The sequence below is a fragment of the Nannobrachium achirus genome, assembly GCF_963921795.1.
Source record: "Nannobrachium achirus genome assembly, chromosome: 21".
Taxonomy (NCBI): Eukaryota; Metazoa; Chordata; class Actinopteri; order Myctophiformes; family Myctophidae; genus Nannobrachium; species Nannobrachium achirus.
The window spans coordinates 5,467,000-5,490,411 of NC_137828.1; the positions used below are offsets into that span (position 1 = coordinate 5,467,000).

General features: G+C 41.1%; 1 protein-coding gene across 1 annotated transcript in view; it reads left to right on the forward strand.

Annotated features, from left to right (window-relative positions):
* LOC308307226 (protein disulfide-isomerase TMX3-like) overlaps positions 1-23,412 on the forward strand; it is a gene marked incomplete at its 3' end in the record, with an annotated part of 66,676 nt that overhangs the window by 27,010 nt on the left and 16,254 nt on the right. The window contains exons 7-12 of the mRNA XM_080752399.1: positions 379-478; positions 1,056-1,133; positions 1,930-1,996; positions 18,942-19,040; positions 21,789-21,846; positions 22,803-22,856. Coding sequence (XP_080608525.1) covers positions 379-478; positions 1,056-1,133; positions 1,930-1,996; positions 18,942-19,040; positions 21,789-21,846; positions 22,803-22,856 — 456 coding nt within the window. The remainder of the gene's footprint in view (positions 1-378; positions 479-1,055; positions 1,134-1,929; positions 1,997-18,941; positions 19,041-21,788; positions 21,847-22,802; positions 22,857-23,412) is intronic.

Consider the following 23,412-nt stretch of genomic DNA (forward strand, 5'->3'; position numbering starts at 1 on the left):
ATAGGCCAATTCTACAAATGTCTTCTAAATCAGTGGTTTTCAACCTTTTCAGGCCGCGACCCAAATAATGATATTTTAACTGGGGCTCCCCCCCACCCTGACGAGCACTAAGAGTTGAGGCATTACATTTTGTATAACACGGTTCTATTGTGAAAATAGCAGATCTACATGCTCACAACGCCTCGCAAGTCGCAACACGAGGCGTTGTGAGCGTTGTGAGCGACTGTAAATATTTAAATGTTGGCTATTTTAAAGTAGCCGATGTTCAAGCTCACATCTGTGCTCACTGGCCTCGCCAGTTGGTAAATCCTGGCTACGCCGCTGGTCTGAACCAACTACTGTAATGTAGTAATGTGTCTGGGTGTAATTCCCCTCCAGGCCAGCAGTGCGCGCTCTGCCCAGCAAGCAGATGTTTGACCACATGATGAAGAGACACGACGTGCTGTTTGTCTACGTGGGCGGAGAGTCTCCCCTCAAGGTAGGTCAATACAAACTCTATGTCACTCTACCTTAGAGAGAGTCTCCCCTCAAGGTAGGTCAATACAAACTCTATGTCACTCTACCTTAGAGAGAGTCTCCCCTCAAGGTAGGTCAATACAAACTCTGTCCTTTCACACATCAACATACATACATGACAAAATGATATTTTGAAGACACTTTTCCCACAGAGCTGTCTCTGCAGCAGTAAACGCCTGCCTATCGATCTGATGATGACACATGTTTATGTCACCATGTTCATGGCCAAGTGTTATTATATATTGTCACTGTCGGGAAGAAACCTTGTATCTCCGAATGTGTATGTTTTCGCGGTGCGAGGCGTTGTGTGCTTGTACAGTAGATCGGCTGTTTTCACTAGTTCAAGTCATTTTTAAAATGATAAAAACACAACAAACGGTTTTGGACATACAAGGTTTCCACCTGATAGCAACCATATATAAAGAAGTTTCAAGCCGTAAGCGTCTGAACCATGATGATGGCTGAGAGCGACTAGAGAGACTAAGAGATCCATTATAAAACCCAAAGGATAAATAAATGTTTGTTGATGTTCTGTGCAGGAGAAGTACATCGACGTGGCTTCAGAACTCATCGTCTACACCTACTTCTTCTCTGCCTCAGAGGACGTCCTACCAGAGGTAAGATGGTGAAATGAGACCTTTTTTCACTCTTACTTAAGCCCCTTTTCCACAGGCCCAACACCACACCACTCCACACCACACCGCCCACTTGTGCCAGGTTTTCCACTACAAGGACCTGGGTAGAGGTGTGAAAGTGGTACTAAACGTGGTACTAAAAAGTATCCACTCGAGGGTAGGTCTGAGCTAGGCCAAACAGGGCCAAACACTTCATAATGACTGATCACGCACTGACTTTTCATTTAGACCACCAGGATATAGTTGTAATACATGATAATAGATTCTATTGTGTTATAACCACTATTATAATCTAATATAGTGTATTATAATTATCTTAGTAATACATTAATACTTTATAGTGTATTATAATCACAGTTATAATCCATTATAGTGCATTCTAATTAGGATAGTTGTAATACAAATTTATTATTTATTATACTCACAGTTAAAAGGGTCCATTTGTTTCTTACCGATAGGGGTACTTTTGTGTAATGGAAAATGTGGTGTGGTGTAGTGTAGTGTGGTGTAGTGTGGTGCTGAAGCTGCACTCGAAAAGGGGCTTTAGGCTAAGCTGTTGTCTATGAAATGGAACCATTTCACTCTTGAAAGTCCTCTTTTCTGTGTATGCATTGATTTAACAGTTTGCAGCAGCCGCCTTGCTGCCAGCCATCCTGTCCCATATGTTTCACTTTTACACCTAAATTAAACAAAGTATAAAGGATGATGATTTATGGACATTTCTTTTTTTATTTTATGTAAAACTATATACATATATATGTTTTTATCTCTCCATCAGTCGGTGACTTTGCCAGAGCTTCCTTCTGTTGTGGTCTTCAAGGACGGAGCCCACTTCACATACGATGGTGAGTTTGTACTAATGTTGTTAACAGGTGTATATCTATGAGGGTAAAGCTGCGTTCACACAGGAGGCGAAGATATTCTTTCATACAGCGACGGCGATTACATACAAAGTCATTGCCAAGATGCAAATTGAATGACGCGACCCAGTCGATGCAAATGAATGATTTGAGTGAACGCCTGATCCTCATGTTCGCTCAACAGCCAATCAGCTTGCCTTTTTAGTTGGGGTGAATATTTGATTTTGACCAATAATGAAACTGTCAGCAACTCAACCAGAGACATAATAGACATGCACCCTGTAGCTGGGATGGAGAGCTTGTAGTTTACATATATAAGCATAAAAGCCCCTTTTCAACTGCAGCTTTAGCACCACACCACACCACACCTATCGGAAAGAAACACATTGATTTGCAATAAAGGTTGTTCCTCCCTTTTTAACTTCTGAGTGCCTGGATCACTTTTTTCTTTTTGATGAATTGATCCCGTCGATCCAAGAGCACCATATTGACTTGTTTTTACTATTCGTATTCTCCGAAAAGCACCTGGTTTTCTCTCTCTCTCTCCCTTTTAACTGTGATTATAACACAATATAAATTTGTATTACAACTATCCTAATTATAATACACTATAATATATTATAATAGTGGTTATAACACAATAGAATCTATTATCATGTATTACAACTATATCCTGGTGGTCTAAATGAAAAGTCAGTGAGTGATCAGTCATTATGAAGTGTTTGGCCCTGTTTGGCCTAGCTCAGACCCACTCTAGATTGGATACTTTTTAATACCAAGTTTAGTACCACTTTCACACCACTCTACCCAGGTCCTTGTAGTGGAAAACCTGGCACAAGTGGGCGGAGTGGAGTGGTGTGGAGTTGGGCCAGTGGAAAAGGGGCTATAGTCATGAAATAGACAAATGTTGTTGCTCAATTGTGATCATCTCACACCTGCAGCTGCTAGATTAAAACGGGGTTATTGTTTCCGTAGCATGTGTACAGTGACTGTCAGCATGACCCATAGGCGGACAAGTGAATGAACACATTTTGTCCCAGCAAAATTACACAATTAAGAACACAAAAATCTATCTTGTAGGGGTGTAACGATACATTTTAATAGCGATTCGATACATACACGATACATGGTTGACGATACGATACATGGACGATATTGGTTCATTCATGGCAAATGAACTATACAATAACTCTACGATTTGATTCAATGATTTAACATCAATTTAGTAACTATTTAGCAAAGAAATTAAATCTGTGTGAAAGGTGTGGATAGTGCAGGTTATTAAGGGAAACATGTGTTATTATGGATATAAATAAGTAAACACAGTGATAATCTGCCAAATACATGGTCATTGTATATTGACAAACCTGCACCTTGACATGAACCCAGAGATTACACACTATAGCTATATGGAAAGGAAAAGTAATTAAACCCCTCCTTTTCATTTGTCCTTCTTAAAAATGCTAAGTACAATGCACAAGTAGGTAGTATCGATACAATTGATTCTTTGCACTGCCGATTCGATACGATACAAAATAAAACGATACGATTCAGTTTTAGCTGTTTTCATTTCGATATACTTTGATTTTTTAAGTTAAAAACTACATTTCGATACAGATACTATATCGTTACACCCCTAGTAAATGGTGATGATGATACAGTAGTTAAATAAAATCATTTAAATGTGATGCATATGCATGTGCTTTGTTATGGTCCGACCAAAAGTGCATTGTGTCAGGAGATATAGTTGGCCCTTGGGTGTTTTAATATTGTTTATTACCCGGCTTGTTTCAAAGCTTGATTCTGATTGGTCGAGCGCTGAAATCAGAGGTCTGTTATTTCTGGATAGCAGACCGCTCCGCTCTATAACAGACCGCTGCCTACTCAAAGACTCAGAGCAGCTGCTGCAGTCAAGCCGCACTGCGTGAATCTTGTGCTGTATCCAACATGTCAGCCATGAAAACAAACACACAGCGACATTTACAACTAAACGTTGCTCTGAAGAATGTTTTTAAAAATATTTTAAGCGAGAAATAGACGACGTAGTACCAGAAAATGGACCTTATCTAATCAGCACTTCCTTGTTTTCCAAGGCGACCGTGTCGCGCTGGGAGGGACGCCCAGCGCAACACTTGTGGAACACTTCCAGCCGTCTGTAAACAAGGAAATACTTTTTGTTTTTAGTTTTGAGTAAAATTATTAATTTGATTTAGTAGCCGGGTAATAAGCGGGATAAATACTGGCTCCTTGGGGGTTGTTCATATATAACATCCCTTCGAACTGATAAGTTATCAGTCCGTCGGGATGTTATATATGAACAACCCCCACGGAGCCAGTATTTATCCCTTACCTAACGTGGCCTCCTTTGAAAAGAGTTTGGACACCCCTGGAATAGGTGAACAAGTGAATGAACACATTTTGTCCCAACAAAATCATACAACACAAAAATGTCTTGGCAACTCTGCCTCGGGTGTGACTGTGAACGCACCGAGAGGGGATGGATGTGGTAGCTGTTGTTAACAGGTGTACTTTATCTGGTTTTACAGTTGTGTACACGCTTGGTAGCAGGTATATTTTGACCCATATTCTTCCAGTATCTTGTTGAAGCGACAGAGACGTTTTCTTTGACATTTTCTTCAAATACATTGACCTAAAAGAACACTTTTTCCCTCGAAAAACTAGGCCGTTCTTCTAGTTCAGGAATATTTGGGGAGGCATGTTTTCAGCTCGCCTTCTCCCTCTCTCTCTCTCTCTCTCTCTCTCTCTCTCTCTCTCTCTCTCTCTGCCCTTCTACTTCTACTCCACTACATCTCAGATCCAAATGTTGTACATTTACTCCACTACATTTATTTGAAAACTTTAGTTACTAGTTACTTTGCAGATATAAATGACAATATAAAAACATGCATAAACCACTTTAGCCCTATTTTATACCGTGGCTGATTGAAAATAGCAGATCTACAAGCTCACAATGCGCCACGTTGTGAGCTTGTAGATCTGCTATTTTCAAGCATTTTGTGGTTTGCTTTTTGGTACTTTAAGTACATTTTGATGCCAACACTTTCATACTTTTACTCAAATATATTTTGAATTCCGGACTTTTACTTGTAAGGGTGCCACACCAAAATACCTAGAGTGGAATCCGCCAATGCGTTTCAATGAGAATGGAGCGTTTTTTGCCAGTAGAGGATTTCTGCAAAAAAATGCTACATTCTCATTGAAATGCATTGGCGGATTCCACTCTAGGTATTTTGGTGTGAGGGCACCCTAACATAGCACATCTAGATTACAGTATTGATACTTTTACTTAAGTAAAAAGAAATTGTACTTTTTCCACCACCTCCCTTCTCGCAGTCTCTCTCTCTCTCTCTCTCTCTCTCTCTCTCTCTCTCTCTCTTTCATGTTGCTCACCACACCCGCAGTGCTCTTGGCTCAACTTCTTGCCATTGGCGCCACTATTGTCTTTCATGGTCATGCCCTTTTATGGTCATGCCCACCATGTTGTGGTTGGTTTGTTCTTGGGGTGGGCGTGTGCACATTTCATCCGGGGGTGGACGGACGGACGGACGGACGGACGGACCGGGCCTGCGTGGGCGTGTGGGCCATGGGCCAAAGACATCATCTTCTGGGGCCTGATCCTCTAGTCTGGTTTCCACTACAAGTTAACCCATTTAGGTCTAGACTTATTGAATGCTTTAACCAGTGAAAAATAGCAGATATACAAGCTCACAGCGCGGCAAAAAAAAATGTGCATAAATCTTTGAATATACTGTATGTATTTTCAAAGCGAACGTTTGTAACTAAAATGTTGCTTCTGGGTGGTCCCTGGAACTAAATATTTTCAGATACATATCATTTTGGGGGTCCTTCACATGAAAAGGTTTGAGAACCACTGACATAGTAGTCTCTCAAGAACAGACTAACTGAGCTCCAGTTAAGTGAAAAGGACCTTTTCTTTGACGATGGCTGGCCAGATTGCTGACATAGAAACATAGGGTTTTTCAAAAAAATCTTAGAAGGATTCAAAAGACACTTATAGAATCGGGTCAAAATTTAAAATTTCAAGATTAAAAAAAATAAAAAAATAGCAGATCTACAAGCTCGCAGCGCGGCACTCGGTGCCGCGCTGTGAGCTTGTAGATCTGCTATTTTTCAATAGTTAAAGCATAACATAATTATACACAATAATGTGTACCCGTTCTGAATGGGTAACAGAAGTCTTGAGTCATCATCTCAGGAGGACTGTCTGAGACTGCACTCGGTGCCGCGCTGTGAGCTTGTAGATCTGCTATTTTTCAATAGTTAAAGCATAACATAATTATACACAATAATGTGTACCCGTTCTGAATGGGTAACAGAAGTCTTGAGTCATCATCTCAGGAGGACTGTCTGAGACGGTTTCGGTGTAATTTCCTCCAAGCACAGACAGACTTACTGGTTTATCTGAAAGCTTATCTTCAGAAGTCCACAGTGAAAGCTAAACAATAACACACAATAGACTACCGGTATGTTACATTAACACCAAATGAATGACGCCGAATTATTTGTAAAATAAGTAAAATACCGACAAACACATGTTCTGAAGTCAGTTTTTTGGACATGAGCTGCAGGTTTTCAGCTGTCTGTCAGCAGGGACGTGCAGATAATGTCTGAGGGGCAGGGGCTGACATTTCTAAAAGGGCCTTTTGGTGAAAATATAGAAAATAGCAGACCTCCAAGCACAGAACCTGTCCCAGCGCGACGTGTTGTGAGCTTGGAGGTCTGCTATTTTTGGTACTTGATGCCACACTGAACTAAGCATAATCAAGTGATTACTGGAGATGCGTAATGGCATGGATTTCTACACAGAGAGGGCAATTCTTTCAACATAAGATGCTGCATTCAAGTTCAGGAGAGTTTGGACAAGGCAGTTCTCTTGAATGCTGCCTTCAGGTATGGCATGGAAAGGAGGCGTATTTGTATTTCTTTCACCATAGTGAAAACTGCATTCATGATCTGGAGAGGGCACTTTTTACAGACGGATAAAATGGAGGTGATCCGAACCTCCCCACCTGGCTTCGAACCCGGGTCTCCTGCGTGAAAGTCCAATATCTTAACCATTACTCCAAAGGCATATCCCTATGGAACGAGAGCAGATACTAGACTTTTGAAGCTTCAGGCTGGGGCTGCGACTCTCTCCGTCACACTCACCCCCCTTTGACCTCCTCCTACGGGGAAGCCCGGATCCGGGTCACGGCACCAATGTAATGGAGGTGATGCGATTGCGAACCTCCCCACCCGGCTTCGAACCCGGGTCTCCTGCGTGAAAGTCCAATATCTTAACCATTACTCCAAAGGGACATCCCTATGGAACGAGGGCATATCAGGCTGGGGCTGCGACTCTCTCCGCCACATGTGCACGTGGCTCCTCCTCCTCCTCAGCGGTGCAGGGTGAGCGCTCCTCGCTCCTCCATGATCTCCCGCACGCCGCGGCCGCTCTCCGCCTCCCCCTCGGGGAGACGGAAGCGGAAGAGGCGAGCGTCCACGCACAGCGCCAGCACGAAGGGACCCCAGTAGTGGGCGTTGGGGAGGCCCGGCTCGCGGTGCACAGCCCTCAGCACGAAACTCAGCTCCGACTCCATCACCTAGGGATGGGATGATCGTTGGTATCGTGATGAACCCATTGAACCCATTTAGAACGGGTACGCATTATTTTATGCTTTAACTATTGAAAAATAGCAGATCTACAAGCTCACAGCGCGGCACCGAGTGCCGCGCTGCAAGCTTGTAGATCTGCTATTTTTGAAAAAATCATGAAAATTAGAATTTTGACCCGATTCTATAAGTGCCTTTTGAATCCTTCTAAGGTTTTTGAAAAAAAAAAAATGTTTCTATGTCAGCAATCTGGCCAGCCATCGTCAAAGAAAAGGTCCTTTTCACTTAACTGGAGCTTAGTTAGTCTGTTCTTGAGAGACTACTATGTCAGTGGTTCTCAAACCTTTTCATGTGAAGGACCCCCAAAATGATATGTATTTGGCCACGGACCCGCATCTCAAAATATTTAGTTCCAGGGACCCCCCAGAAGCAAAATTTGAGTTACAAACGTTCACTTTGAAAATACATATATTCAAAGATTTGCACACATTTCCACAACTTTTTCCAAAAATAGCAGATCTATAAGCTCGCAGCTCGCTGTGAGCTTGTATATTTGCTATTTTTCACTGGTTAAAGCATTCAATAATTCTAGGCCTAAATGGGTTAATGCATCTTGTCGCTCTAGATTTGAACCACTTCAACCATTATTTTATGCTTTAACTATTGAACAATAGCAGATATACAAGCTCACAGCCGCGCTGCGAAAAATCGTTAACATCTGTATGTGCAAGGTTTCTGAAAAACGCATGTTTCTACACCATGAATTATATGTATTTGGCCGGCGACCCCCGTCTAAAATATTATGTATCAAGAATCCCCATGCAGAAGCAAATATTTGAGTTACAAAATAAATTAAAAAATATATATATTCAAAGATGGTGGATGTGACATCACTAACTGTTCTCATTTGTAGTCAATAAAGCTAGAAGAGTACTAAGTTGGATTTGGAGTACTTTAGACCAGTAAGACTCCCTAATCGGGAGATAAGCGGCCGTCAGGTCGCAGCGTGATTTTAGGGCAAAAGCTGTAGGAGCAGTGTCCAAAAATGTGTTTGAAAAAATCGGCCTGATGGTGGCGCTATATGGGACAGATCCATGTTGATGACATGAGTGTAGACATACTGTGTAGCGATTTGCGTGATTTTAGGGCAAAATCTGTAGGAGCTGTGTCCAAAAATGTGTTTGAAAAAATCAGCCTGATGGTGTCGCTATATGGGACAGATCCATGTTGATGACATGAGTGTAGACATACTGTGTAGCGATTTGCGTGATTTTAGGGCAAAATCTCTAGGAGCAGTGTCCAAAAATGTGTTTTGCAAGAATCGGCCTCATGGTGGCACTAGAAGAAGGCCATGTGAGATTTGAGGTTGTAGTTTGGCAGGCAAGGAGTGTGTGTGTGCAGAATTTGGCATGGATCGGGGCAACAGTTGCGGAGATATGAGCAGGGCAAAAGTGTGACGTGTGACAGACAGACTGACTGACTGACGGACTGACTGACGGGCAGCTGGTCGAGGTTTTGATAGTAACTGCAACCTGACGGTCGCAAAAACACGACCACCCCTACCGTTAGAGCTGTCACGATATGACATTTTACATGACGATTAATTGTCACTCAAATAATTGCCGATTAACGATTTAATTGTGTTTTTGTCGTTGATAATTACATTTCTGTCTGGCTTTTAGGCTTTGAAGTTGTACATGGTAGATATGACACATAACCTAAACATACAAATACATTACTGACATATTTGACAACTTATTACTTAAAAAATAACTTTGATAGTGGAAATAGCCGATCTACAAGCTCACAACGCGTCGCGATGCGACGCGTTGTGAGCTTGTAGATCTGCTATTTCCACAATTTTTGACCTTTAAAAAAAAAAAAAAAAATTGAACATTTTTCAACATGGAAACGATTATGACGATTATGAAAAATAATCACGATTATGTCAAACAATCACGATTAGACGATTATGTAATAATTGTGACAGCCCTACCTACCGTGGCCCATGTGACGTCGGTCTGCTCCACCTCTCCGTTGCTGAAGGGTGTCTTCCTCCTCCACCAGAACCTCAGCAGGAGGGGGTCTCCACAGGACACGTTGACCACGAACACCCCGCTCTCCTCTGAGTCCTCCAGCACCCTGATACGGAGGATGTCCTGAAGGAGAGGAACGCGCGTTAAGCCTGTATCATAGTCGGGTCCGCGGTGGAAGGCTTTACACCACGGTGTAGTCTTTTCGAGTCTTTTTGAGTCATGAAACTACAACGTTACATCATTCCTCACGGTGGAGAGCTTTCCACCGCGAGTCCCAACACATCTCTCTGTTTTTACTATCAGACAGACAGGCTCTACACCCCGTTCACTGATTGGTCGACCTGAACCGGTCTAGACGGGGTAAAGGACTTCACCGTGGGTCGTGACTATGATGGCCTGCACTTATTTTCTGACTTGAGGTGGAAAGCTTTCCACCTCAAATTTGCGGTGGATAGCTCTCCACCGTAGACTCTGATACGGGCTTCAGACAGCAGTTGTTGACAGATTCTGGCGAGAGGAATAAAAGCCTTCAGGTCTATACGAAACTCATTTCAAACAGACAATCTACCGATAGGCGTTGTGAGCTTCTAGATCTGCTATATGAAATATATACATATATAATTGTAAAAAGAAGGGAATATTTGAATATATATTTTTAATATACATTTATTTTTAATTCATAAATCTTGTATCGTGGTGTCCGTCAAGGCTTTTCACTGCCTGGTGATGTCACCTCCCAAAGCATCATGGGAAGCTGAGTTCCTGCATACCTCTCGGGTACAGGCGACGGCAATGAAAAGACCAATTGAGGGGCTTTTTGGATTGGAGACTATTTAATCTGGGGGTCCTTGACATGAAAATGTTTGAGAACCACTGGTTTAGAAACAACATTTAGGAAAAAAAAAGACCCAAACAAGCAACTAAACTTTAGCAACAAGCCTAAACCCTAAAAGAATGAAAAACAGCAACTCGCAACCACCAGTATTTACAAGCAACTTTAACAGAAACAACAATACGAGCCCAAACAGCACTGCGGTCTACAGTTTAGGCATTTAGCAGACACTTTTAATCCAAAGCGGCTTACAAAAGCAGGTAATACATCAATATAATAAGCAAGATAATATGTCAGTATCAACAATAATATAACAAATGCATAGGAATATCAATCTAGAGAAAACAATACCATACAGCAGGGGTATTCAACACAATTGTCCAGGGGGCCACATTGACAGAAACCCAAGGGGCCGGGGGCCGCACTAACGTATCCACCCCCCCCCCCCCCCAGCTATTAATCTAATGAACACTTGAACCAACGGGCACGACCACATTTTCACTACTACATTTTCACAAACAAGCACATTTTCATCTAACTACATTAAAAAGCAGAATACTTTTCAAGTAGAATACTTTTCATGTTAATGTGCTTAATTTATGTTCAAGTTGACAACTGTACACATGCTTTCTTGTTACTTAGTGCTAACTACATCACACTAGTGATGGCCAACCTGGCTTTGATGCTATCTTAGAGTAGATGTCGACCTTATTGACAGTGCACACACAATTGCCTTCTTTGATGCTTTAACGATGCTCACCGAGGATCAGGTGGGTCGCAGACACACACACTCCACTCTGCTGCAGTGCTCTGACTGGAGTCTCTTCACTTGAATATGATGGAATATGATTAGGGATTACTGTGATTATGGTAAAATGAAGCTCACGTTCCATATCGCGCAAACCATACCTATAACGTTCATTAGTCTCCACGAAAGAAAAAAAATAGATTTTTTTTTTTTTTTCAATTTTTTTTTTTCTTTTTTTCAAAATTGCTCCAGGGGCCACAAGGAAGGTCCCCGCGGGCCGCATTTGGCCCGCGGGCCGCCAGTTGAATACCCCTGCCATACAGTATGTAGACCAGACCACGCACCTAATCAGTAAAAAAACTTCTAAAACCTAAAAAATAAAATGCTTTGTAGCTTCATGTATGGTCATTGAGGGAAGGGGGAGCACTGACTCTGGTGTGCAGGTTGCTCTGGAAGGCGGTGGTTTCCATGGTAACTGACGGCGTATTATCGCCTGTCAGGGATGCAGAAGGCGGCGGCACAAGGGCGAGATGACACCAGGGTTTCCTGCAGCACTTTACAGGCCAGGCGCCCCGCCCGGCCTGAAAACCCCCCCGCCCCCCCAAGGGTATTAAAAAAAAAAATAAAAAAAAAAATGTTTTTTTCAAAAAAAAAATTTTTTCTCAAAAAAACTTTTTGGACCTCCAACAATGTACTAGGCATGATCGCGATCGCGAAATTGCATGTTTAACCCCCATACCAACCCTATCTTTCAAACATGGCAGCCATGTTTGTTTACATTTGAAGAAAACATAAGGGCTGGTATCTCCTGAATGCAGGAAATACTCAAGTGAAGTGCAAATACCTGAAAATCTCCTTTGTACAGTATAAGTACAGTACTTAAGTAAATCTACTTAGTTACTTTACACCAATGTTTCTTTTTTTTTTACTGTGCTGTAGACTTCTATTTATATGGCACGAGTGCTGGTTGATTAACCTGGGGGAAAAAAACAAGTTACACTGTCCTGTGAAAAACGTAGTTATTCAATGTTGAATAAATGTGAATGATAGCATGTAGTTGTGTTTTCCGTCATCATGGGCACATTCATGTGTTTTTTATAGGGCAAAAATAAGAATTAATATAAAAAATTAAGTGAATTAATTACTCGAATTAATTAATTAATTATCAAAAAATTTGAGATGAGATCCCCCCCTGGTCAAGACTTTTTCCTGCAGGAAACCCTGGACACGCAGCGCTGAATCCCTGCTCGCCTGACGCTTCAGCAGCCCCGTTCCCTTTACATCTACGAGGGGGAAAAAAGGACATTAAGCCTTTAAAACCTGGACATAGCTATTGGAAAATAGCAGATATACAAGCTCACACGCTTGTACATCTGCTACTTTTTGGAGAAATATTGAAAATGTTTGCAAATCTTTGAATATAGTTTTTCCGAAGCAAACTTTTGTAACTCAAATCTCTGCTTCTGGAAAAACATATTTTGAGATGGGGGTCCTTGGCCAAATACACGTAATTCTGGGGGTCCTTGACATGAAAAAGTTTGGAAAGCACTGATTTTAGAAGAAGGATTTAGAAGACATTCATAGAGTCAGGTCAAAAAATATTCAAAGACTTGCACACATTTTATCGATTTTTCAAAGATGGCAGATCTACAAGGTCGCAGCGTGGCACTTCGGTGCCGCGCTGCGAGCTTGGTGGTGTGTTCTAGAATTTTTTTGAGGGCATACTATAATCTATGATCCTCGGCTATTCGTGTGGCCAGCGCAGACGCCAGTGCAAAATGCAGATCAGATACGCTACTTTGAAAGGTTCACAAGGGCATAGTCTTTTTAGAAGAAAAGAATCTTCACAGCATACTGAGTATATTCGCGTGACAGGTAGAACACAGCACTGTGTATAGCTGCTATTTTTTCAATAGTTAAAGCATAAAATAATGATTAAAGCGGTTCAAATCCAAAGTGGTACAGATCTGCGTTTCCGGGTCCAAATGGCTTAACCCATTTAGGCCTAACCTATAGTTAGGCCCAAATCAGAAATTAGCCTACAAAAAAAAATATGTTGATACATACTGTACATGTACTGTAAGCCCCTCCCATACACTAAAATGTGTACCCGGCCTGAATGGGTTAAATATCAGGAGTGGTTTTGAGAGACAGTAATGGTTCTGTACAGGCAGCTCGGTGATCCCTTCAGCCGTGGAGAGAGAATCCACTAGCATGTGTCAAAGAATGATTCTCACTGACAGGAGCCTCTGTGCTCTGAATATGCATTAACCTGCAGATCCATGGTGTCAAAGGCTTTTGACAGCTCTGCTCTGAGAGCATTACAGCAGGTCTGTGAGTCTTTGCCTGAACATCAGCTCAGTATATGGTTCTGTATCTCTCTCCTACATTTACGTTCTCCACCAAACAGCACGTCCGCATAGGGAAATCTTGAGTGCACATTTTACATTTAAAGGAGCTATAGTCAACTTTTCTTGAAAAACAGACGCTAAAATAAAATAAATATTGTTTTGTAAATATTTTATAAAAAATATTAAGCTTCATATATGTGTTTCTATTCAAAAAATACCACAAAAAGCGTAAAATAATGATAAAGACCGACTCCTTATCAATCCATATAAAATAATAGAAGAGGGATGTAAACAAAGGCAGCCTGACAACGGACAAAATGATTATTTTATCATTATTCTACGCCTTTTGTGGTCATTTTTGAATAGAAACACATATATGAAGCTAAATCTTTTTTATAAAATATTTTAAAACGTTATTTTTTTTTAGCGTCCGTTTTTCAAGAAAAAGCTGACTATAGCTCCTTTAAAGTGCAAAAAAACAAGTAAAGATCCTGCATTAGGTTATGATTGCACTCGGGATTTATTGTGAGGAGGCAATTTAGACTTTAGAGTCACGCATCATACCAGTTGTTTCTGGAAGGTACCATCATTTCACTGGCAATTTGGGGTTAATTATTCCCTACCCTGCCTTTTGTATACTCAGGCTGCAAATTCAGAACACTCATTCTACTTGGTTATTTTTAAAGAATATATCGTTGCTGTCTAGTCTTGCAGAACCCTATTTTCTTTTTAACTTGTTTTTGGAGCGGTGAAAGCGCTCCCAATCAACAGGTATGTCTGTGGCTGGCTGGCTATGTGGCTGGCTGGCTGGCTGGCTGGCTGGCTGGCTGGGTATGTCCGTAGCATGGCAATACCTTGAGTGGCCACACAAGTTAAAGGAGGGGCGCTGTTGTGCTGGCACAAACACACACACACACACACACACACACACACACACACACACACACACACACACACACACACACACAGATTCACCGCTCCACTTCGAACCGAGGTTTGATTTTTTCTCCTCTTTTTTGTAAATGAATATCCTACTTGATCATATCGTCACACAAAAGCATCAAAAGTAACGAGCTTGTCAATCTGCTACTTTTTCTATTTTCAAATTTGAATCCTGAAACGTAACAGTTTTGGACATAATGAGGTTTCTACCGGTCAGAGACGATTATGTCTGTGTGAGCAAAGCACTTTTTTACTCCTACATATTTTATCCAAACATCACGCAAATCGGTACACGTTATCTATGTGGTCATGTGATCAAGACTATTTTGTCACATTTTTCATATTCCATCAACAACGCTGTCCCACGAAACTAGCACTTTGTCTAGTTTGTATATGAAAACCACACAAGCTACTGAGAACTTGAAGCACGTGACTTACCTGCTCAACGATGGACATGTTATGCTAGCTGTGACTGGCTCAAGGATCAGTGAACTTCTAGATGGTGGGAAGGCCATCCGATCCTCTTACTGCCTATACTAGGCTGCTCTCTGCCTATACTAGGTAAGCTGCCTCCAGACTCCTGGGTATAATCTAACAATAGCTTTCTGTAGAGACAGCCTGGTGGCTTTACACACTGTCGCTTTGATGGCATGGGTTTTAAGGGAAAGTTTGACCAGGGTCAGTTTGCATAATTCCCAAACCGCACAGAGAACTCTTTGACAGCCTGATTTACATTTCATGAGGACTTATAGATGAGATAAAATTCACACTTTGACTTTGTAAGGCGAGAGGAGAGGGTGACATCTCATGGTGTTATGCATACAGTATATCATCGCTGTCTGGCCAAAACCTCAATTTTTGAGGTTTTTGATTTTTTTTGATTGATTGAAGTCTTTATTAGAAGTTTGCATAGGAAAAGGTACAGTTTCATGACGGTACAGTTCACTGGTACAAGGTCTACTAAAAGGAGATCCATGAAAAGACTTAAAGTGATCTCTGACTAATACGACAAATATGCCTTAATACATTATAATTGTCCTCTATAACTACAATATAAAATTAAAAACACCTTCAATATTTTATTTCTTCAAGAAATAGCTAATATTTCACTCAACAGGAGAAATGCCTGTCGCAAGTTGATGATGTCATAAATGTCATGTGTGATCTAACCCTCTGGAATTTATGGCATGCATGTGCAAAAAACACATTTGAAATATTGAGTTGATGCTCATATTAACCATATGAAGTATTAAGTTTGTTTTTATTTGCACATGCATGCCATAAATTCCATAGGGATAGATCACACATGACATTTATGACATCATCAACTTGCGACAGGCATTTCCCCTGTTGAGTGAAAGATTAGCTATTTCTAGAAGAAATAAAATAATTAAGGTGTTTTTAATTTTACATTGTAGTTATAGAGGACAATTATAATGTATTAAGGCATATTTGTCGTATTAGTCAGGGATCACTTTAAGCTTATTTCCACAGGAAACCATTGAAGTATCTCATATAACATTGAATGACAGATGAATAGAACACAGTACTTTGCAGTAAATATGTAAATACAAATAAAATGAAAGATAAAAAAAAGAAAACAGTAAGTCTGAACAAACAGTAAGTATATACAAAGAAGGGGCAGGGGAGGGTAGGGTTGGGCTAGGTTTGTCTTTTTACCAGTTGCGAACGGCTGCTGCCTGTAAGTGGTTTTTCAGGGCAATTTTAAAGGATGCTAGTGATCCACACTCCTTTATGGCCTTCGGTAAGGCTTTCCACATTTTGGTGGTATAGCAGAAGAACGAGTTTGGCATAAATCAGGGCTATTGAACACCCTTTACAGCTGAGTGTTGGTTAAAATAATATTGAATCAATGGAAAGTAGTAAAAAACCCTTCGGTCAAAACCTCCTAACTCCACTTGAGCTCATTTTCTCGAAAATGAACATTTAGGAGTTAGGAGGTTTTGGCCCGACAGCAGATATTGTATGTATTTATGTGGTTTCTGTTGGATTCGATAGCGTGTGTGACTTTTCTTGACCTGGCTTTTTTGTCTTTTTTTTTACCGTCGCTGGCATGGAGCTGAAGACCTTGACCTGGTTTTAGTCCTAGAGCATGAGTCTTCAACAGGGGGGTCCGGGACCCCTAGGGGGTCCTCAGAGTTACGACAGGGGGTCCTCCAAATCTTTGTGTGATAGGAACTTGTTTTTCCCCCTTTCTTATAATAACCACTTGAAGACTAGCTTCCATATTCTGAGAACTTTAGACAAAAATAGCCAATCTACAAGCTCACAACGTCTTTTTTGTCTTTTTTTACCGCCGCTGGCATGAAGCTGAAGACCTTGACCTGGTTTTAGTCCTAGAATGGGTCTTCAACAGGGGGTCCAGGACTCTTAGGGGGTCCCCAGAGTTACTACAGGGGGTCCTCCAAATCTTTGTGTGATATGAACTTGTTTTTTTCCCCTTTCTTATATTAACTCATTAACTGCCAAAAACGTGAATCCCTTAAAAATCCCGTTGTACCACCCTGCCACGCCCGTGAATCCCGTGAATAAAAAAAAAAAAAAAAAAAAAAAAAAAAAATAATAATAATTTTTTTTTTCAAAATTTTTTTTTTGGACCCCAAAAACGTTAGTAGGCATGATAGCGATCGCGAAATTGCTTGTTTAACCCCCATACAACCCCCATACAACTCAGGTAGCAGACCTCCAAGCTCACAACAGTGTAAAACATAATGGCTGCTATCTCATGAATGCCTGAACGGATTTCCATTCGGATTTTTTTGTTTGAAAGCTGTGAGCAATGTGGACACACGTGGTGCATTATCTAGGCATGGGTGTGCATGATCCGTGCACTATGAATTACATGGAAGTCTATGGAGACGAATGGCAGTTAAAGAGTACGAAGGTATTGTTAAATGGCAGCATATGAGTTAACAACAAGACGTGTTATATATCTATTTTGTTCTCTCCTTTCCGTTCTCATTTTCCTGGATTTGCATGTGGAGAGCGAGCAGTAAAGTAGCTTGTGCTGCATGTAGATGAGTTGTGGAGCTTAACTACTGTGTATGCTGTGACCTTGGGGAGGGGGTTTTAAACAAGCCTTTAACCAGGCGTTAGCTTGTCATTAGGGATGGGACCTGCATTTGGTCCCATGCCTAATTACAAGCTATCATTTATCGTGATAAAAGACACTCAATGATAATCGTATCGTGGAGATTTAATTTATCGTGATATCGTCCTCCGTCATGCACTGCGATCAATTCACCTTTTATTTGCAGAGCTGCATATCCGTAAACCCTCTATAAATGGTAAAATGTACTTATAATATATGTACTTCTACTTCTCTATCAAATATCTTTGCCAAAAAATAGCCGATCTACAAGCTCACAACGCGTCGCGTTGTGAGCTTGTAGATCTGCTACTTTTTGGCAAATGTTCCGCCCCAGGATAATGGATGTTGGGGATATGTTGATTATCGCGATAATATCGTACATTGCGTTTTCTTTGGTCACAATAATCATGATATGAATCGTCCCATCCCATGTTGAAAACACTGCTGTAGTCTAAACGGATGGCATATCTCCACCTTACTTGTTGGGCTGGGATTATTTTTTTCTTTTTTTTTTTTTATAAATCTTTATTCAAACATTATGACATACAATTAACACATCTGGTGCCAACCCAGAGTTTCCCGAGTTTGTAAAGGTACTACCGCTGTGACAACCCCGAGTTTCCCGAGTTTGGGCCGTTTTTTTCATTTTTTTTTTTTTTTTTCAAAAAAAATTTTTTTCAAAAAAATTTTTGGGACCTCCAGAAATGTATTAGGCATGATCGCGATCGCGAAATTGCATGTTTAACCCCCATACCAACCCATTCTTTCAAACATGGCAGCCATGTTTGTTTACATCTGAAGAAAACATAATGGCTGATAAATCATGAATGCCTGAACGGATTTCCAAGCGGATTTTTTTGTTTGAAAGCTGTGAACAGTGTGCAGTGTGCAGTGTGCAGAGAAAAAAATCATAGCAACATAAGTGTTAACAAGAATATACGAAACAGAGAATACAGTACAGTACAACACAAACACAAACGACGAGTTATCAATACATCAATATAAAACAAATCATAGCCAGGGGGAATTACTAAACGAAAATATTAAAATGTGAACACAAAAGAATAGTTTTTTCAGCCTTCTTATTTTTTGAGTCACACATTCTTTGAATATACTGCTTGGCTTCAATCTCAAATAACATGAATAATGGCTTAGAGAGACTAAATTTAGACTTATGAATGTGAAATTTGGCCAGAATGATTATTGTTGGGCTGGGAGGTGTGTGTGTGCTCGTGTCCGTATCTCTGTGTAAGACGTTGTGTGTTTGTGTTGCAGAGTACGAGGATGGCAGTCTGTCTTCCTGGGTCAACAAAGAGCGCTTCCAAGGATACCTGCAGATCGATGGATTCACCCTGTATGAGCTGGGAGAGACAGGTTGGTATATGAGCTTCAGACAGGTTAATTCACCCTGTATGAGCTGGGAGAGACAGGTTGGTAGATGAGCTTTAGACAGGTTAATTCACCCTGTACGAGCTGGGAGAGACAGGTTGGTATATGAGCTTTAGACAGGTTATATGAGCTATAGACAGGTTGTTATATGAGCTATAGACAGGTTCATTCACCCTCTATGAACTGGGAGAGACAGGTTGGTATATGAGCTTCACCCTGTATGAAACGGGCCATCTGAGAATTATGGACTAAATCACTTTCTTGCCTTTACTTTACTGTATTTTTGCCTGGAAACAAAAATCATGTTTTGACCACCAGGGGTCAACGTAGCGCTCATTAAAACCAGTGTCCCTGTCTCAGACTGACCACAGCAGCCTATGAGCTGTGCAGCAGCTGTTTAATACCAGCATGTTGTCATGTTATGAGCTTTATGGTCAGCAGAACTGCACCAGAATAGAACCATGGGTGACCATGCATTTCCTCTTGGAACCATCTTTAACTCATTCCCTGCCTTTTCAAAATGGCCCCCAAGTTCCTCACTGCCACGTTCCTAAATTTCTTGTGCACGGATCAATTTTTAGTGCACGGATCGTGCACGCCCATGCCTAGATCATGCACCATAATGTGGAAATCCGTTCAGGCATTCATGAGATAGAAGCCTTCAAAGTCAAACAAAACAAACATTTTGCCATTTTGAAAGATATGTTTGTTATGGGGCTAAACATGCAATTTCGCGATTGCGATCATGCCTAATATATTTTAGGCATTTCTGGAAATTTCTTTGAAAAAAAAATCTTTTTTTTTTTTTTTTTAATGTCTGCCAACTCGGGAAACTCGGGCCATGGTAGCCTGGGACTACTGTAATAACTCGGGAAACTCGGGCCTTGGCATTCAATGTTTCAGTGATGAGCCGATAAGTCTCTCACATTTGTTACAACCGATATCCTTTGTACTTTGGACCAGTGATCATTTTGATGCCATTTTTTGATTCAGTTCAATTTAGTCATAGTCTCTTGAATAAAATGTACAATTTTGTTTCCTTCATATTTTAGTCATCTGAAATGTTTTATTTTGAGTCTAGTTTTAGTGGACTAAATATTATAGTATTTTAGTCCTATTGTAAATCTGCAGTTGATTTAGTCGACTAAACTGCATTTTGGCGGCCCTTGATTCCTGATTTATACGGTACTTGGCTGCATGCTGAAAATAGCCGACCTACAAGCTCACAACACGTCGCGCTGCGACACGTTGTGAGCTCGTAGATCGGCTATTTTCAGAGTGCAGCACCCGAGCGCAACCAAACATAAAACGACTTGTCTTTTAGTTCTACTGGAAGTCTTCTCCACTATAGTCCCTCCCTGACATTTTAGTCTAGTTTTTATGTGTATAATTATGCTCAGCTTTAGTCATGATAGCTTTGCTTTTATTTAGTTTTCGTTGGTAAAAAAAGAGATTGTGGACAAACATTTATCACCAAAGTTTTAGTTGATTAAATTAACGCGGCGTGAGAGGTAATCTACTGTATCTCCTCCCAGAGGTTGTTTTTATCTCTTCTCTACTGCCGTGGTTCTCAGACCTTTTTGGCTGCAGTCCCACCCTTATACTGTGGAATTTAAGGAGCCAGTTTCTACAACCGCAACGTGAGTTGGGGCTACGGCTGCTATGACGCAATCGCCGTTGCGGTCCGCATCGTTAAGCAAAGAGCCGTCGGCGACGGGGTCCCACCACATTTACTGAACACTTTGGTTCCCATGGCGACGCGTCTACGCAGCAGGCGTTGTAGACGCTACGTGGAAAGCTAGCTCCTGCCTTAGTAGAGACGGCTGCGACGGCGGCAGGTTGATCTATCGAGCGCTGATCATTTCTTGTTACCGTTGTCATCTGCTATAGCCATACATAGCTTAACTCATTCTGTGCCAATGACGTCTCATGACGTCTTTTTTCAAAAGCCCTGGGTGCCAATGACGTCTTTGACGTCTTTTGTGTTTTTTGTATAGAAAAAAAACAAACAAAAAAAAAAACATTTTTTTTAAAGATGTCAAAATGACCTGAGATCAGAGATATGCTTTTCTCTGTTTGTGTGTTGGCTCCCTCGTTTAGCTGATTGAGAAAATGTGTGTCCATTCTAGTGGATGGACACTTTTTTTTGATTCAAACAGCTCTATCTCTGGAACCATTTGTCTGATTGACAAAATTATTTTTGCCACTGAATCACAACAACTGTGTCTGTTTCTAAAAAAATTAATTTCATTGCATAGTAAAGAAAAACATACAAAATCCTGGCACATCTACCTTGGAGCCATTTTGGCATCTGGCACGGATGGAGTTAAATAGCCTAATGATTTCTGAAGGCAAGTACCCCCTTCCCCTGACTACAGCTTTTTACTTAGAAAATGTACATCAAAAGTCCAGTTCCAAAGCCAATATGTTCAAAATAAAACTGCATGATGGCAAACGAACATTGCTTTCTATTCAATAACGGTTGTACCAGTCAAGGTGTTGATGCAATTTGATTTAACAATGTACAGATGAGCAGGTTCACACAAAGACTGTCAATGTTTTATCATTAACCATAACAGTAAAATACATATTCACATTTTCTATCTTTTTCACGTACCCCCTGCAGTACTACATGCGTACCCCTAGGGGTACACGTAGCTCCGCTTGAGAAACACTGCTCTACTGCACCTGGTGTGGTTTGTAACGCTGGTCTTTGTGCCGCTCTGTCTGCAGGCAAACTGGTGGCCATCGCAGTCATCGACGAGAAGGACCCCACAGAGGAGAGTGGCAGGTATGATCCATCCATCAATCAATCAATCAATTAATCAATAAACACACACCTTGTGAAATAAACCTGCTTTGACAGCTGAACATGTTCAGCTGTCAAAGCCGGTTGTGTGCTGTCGGTGTTGGAAAAATAAATCCTCCACCTCCCCGGCCTCCTCCCTGTGGCATTTAGCTTCAGTTGGAATGGAATGTACTGTAACAGGATAACATCTGGATTGTACTACGGTTATTCCATGATTGTGATAATTATGATGTTATTGGAAGTTCATGTTTTATGTACATCTGTAACGTATCCTCTGCTCTGGGGGGTGTATGTGATATCAGATTCTGTGTTAGCGTATGTTTACACATCTGTTTATAATTAGAGCAGAGCCTCACTGCCAACCACAATGCAATATCATTGCATGAAGGGTTAATCTTAGAGATGGACCGATTGCTTGGCCGATACCGATCCACCGGTTTTATGAAGGTCTGACCTGCCAAAAGCGATTTTTCCGATACCGATTTCTTTAGCTGAGAACTAGAAAAATCACAGACAATATCCAGTCTAATATGACCGTCTGGACTAGGCAGGAGGAAAGCAGGTGACACAGGCTTTTTTTCTCCTTTTTTGGAGACGACATTGACACAGGATTATGGAATATATCCTTACATTGCAAAGGTAACCAGCGCCATCTGTATTCTGTAGGCTGCCACTAAGTAGACTGGCTGCTACTTGCTAATGTTTACTTTAGTCACAGGACCAGAGCATCATGCTGTGCAGTGCCATAGACACAATTGGCATAAAACCGGTATTTATGTCAGTGACCTGCCGGTCACCGATTCGGACGGTTTTATATGATACCTGCCGATTTTTGACATTGGCCGATACCAATGTCCATCCCCTTATATCTTAATGAATGGTTAAAGTGTCTAAATGAATATTTTATTCATTGAATCCCTTCTCGTTGTGATCCTTAGATTAAAGAGCCTCATTCAGACGGTGGCCAAGGAGTACAGGGAGCATTTCAACCGGTAAGGAACACACAGGTCATCATGATTTGAGGTATTTTGTTCAAAACTGACCAATTTTACGAACTTTGAAAGCCAATCTCAGCCAATCAGGATGGAATATGGACAATCAGACAGATCCATGTCGATCACATGACTGTAGAGATACTGTCTACCGATGTGCGTGACTTTTTTGTCAAAATCTGTAAGAGTACTGGCCAAAAGGTAGTTTTGCACAAATTGGCCTCTTGGTGGCGCTAGAACAGGCCCATGTTAAAAATGCTGGGCAGAGGTTCTGAATTGGCATCCAGGGAGTGTGTGTGCTCAGTTTGGCAGCGACCGGGCCAACAGCGCTGGAGATTAGCTGGTAACAATATGCCATTGTTATGCCAATATGCCATACGGAACATTTTTGGCTATAGGGACATCGCAGATTTGTCTTTGGAAACTTGTGGGAGCCAATCAAAGTTGGGCTCTCATAGACCTATACAGTAAAATAATACAAAAAATAAATATGCTTTAAGTAGCATGTGAGGGGTCAAACTAGGTGTTTTTCGGGATTCTGAATCCAATGCAAGCA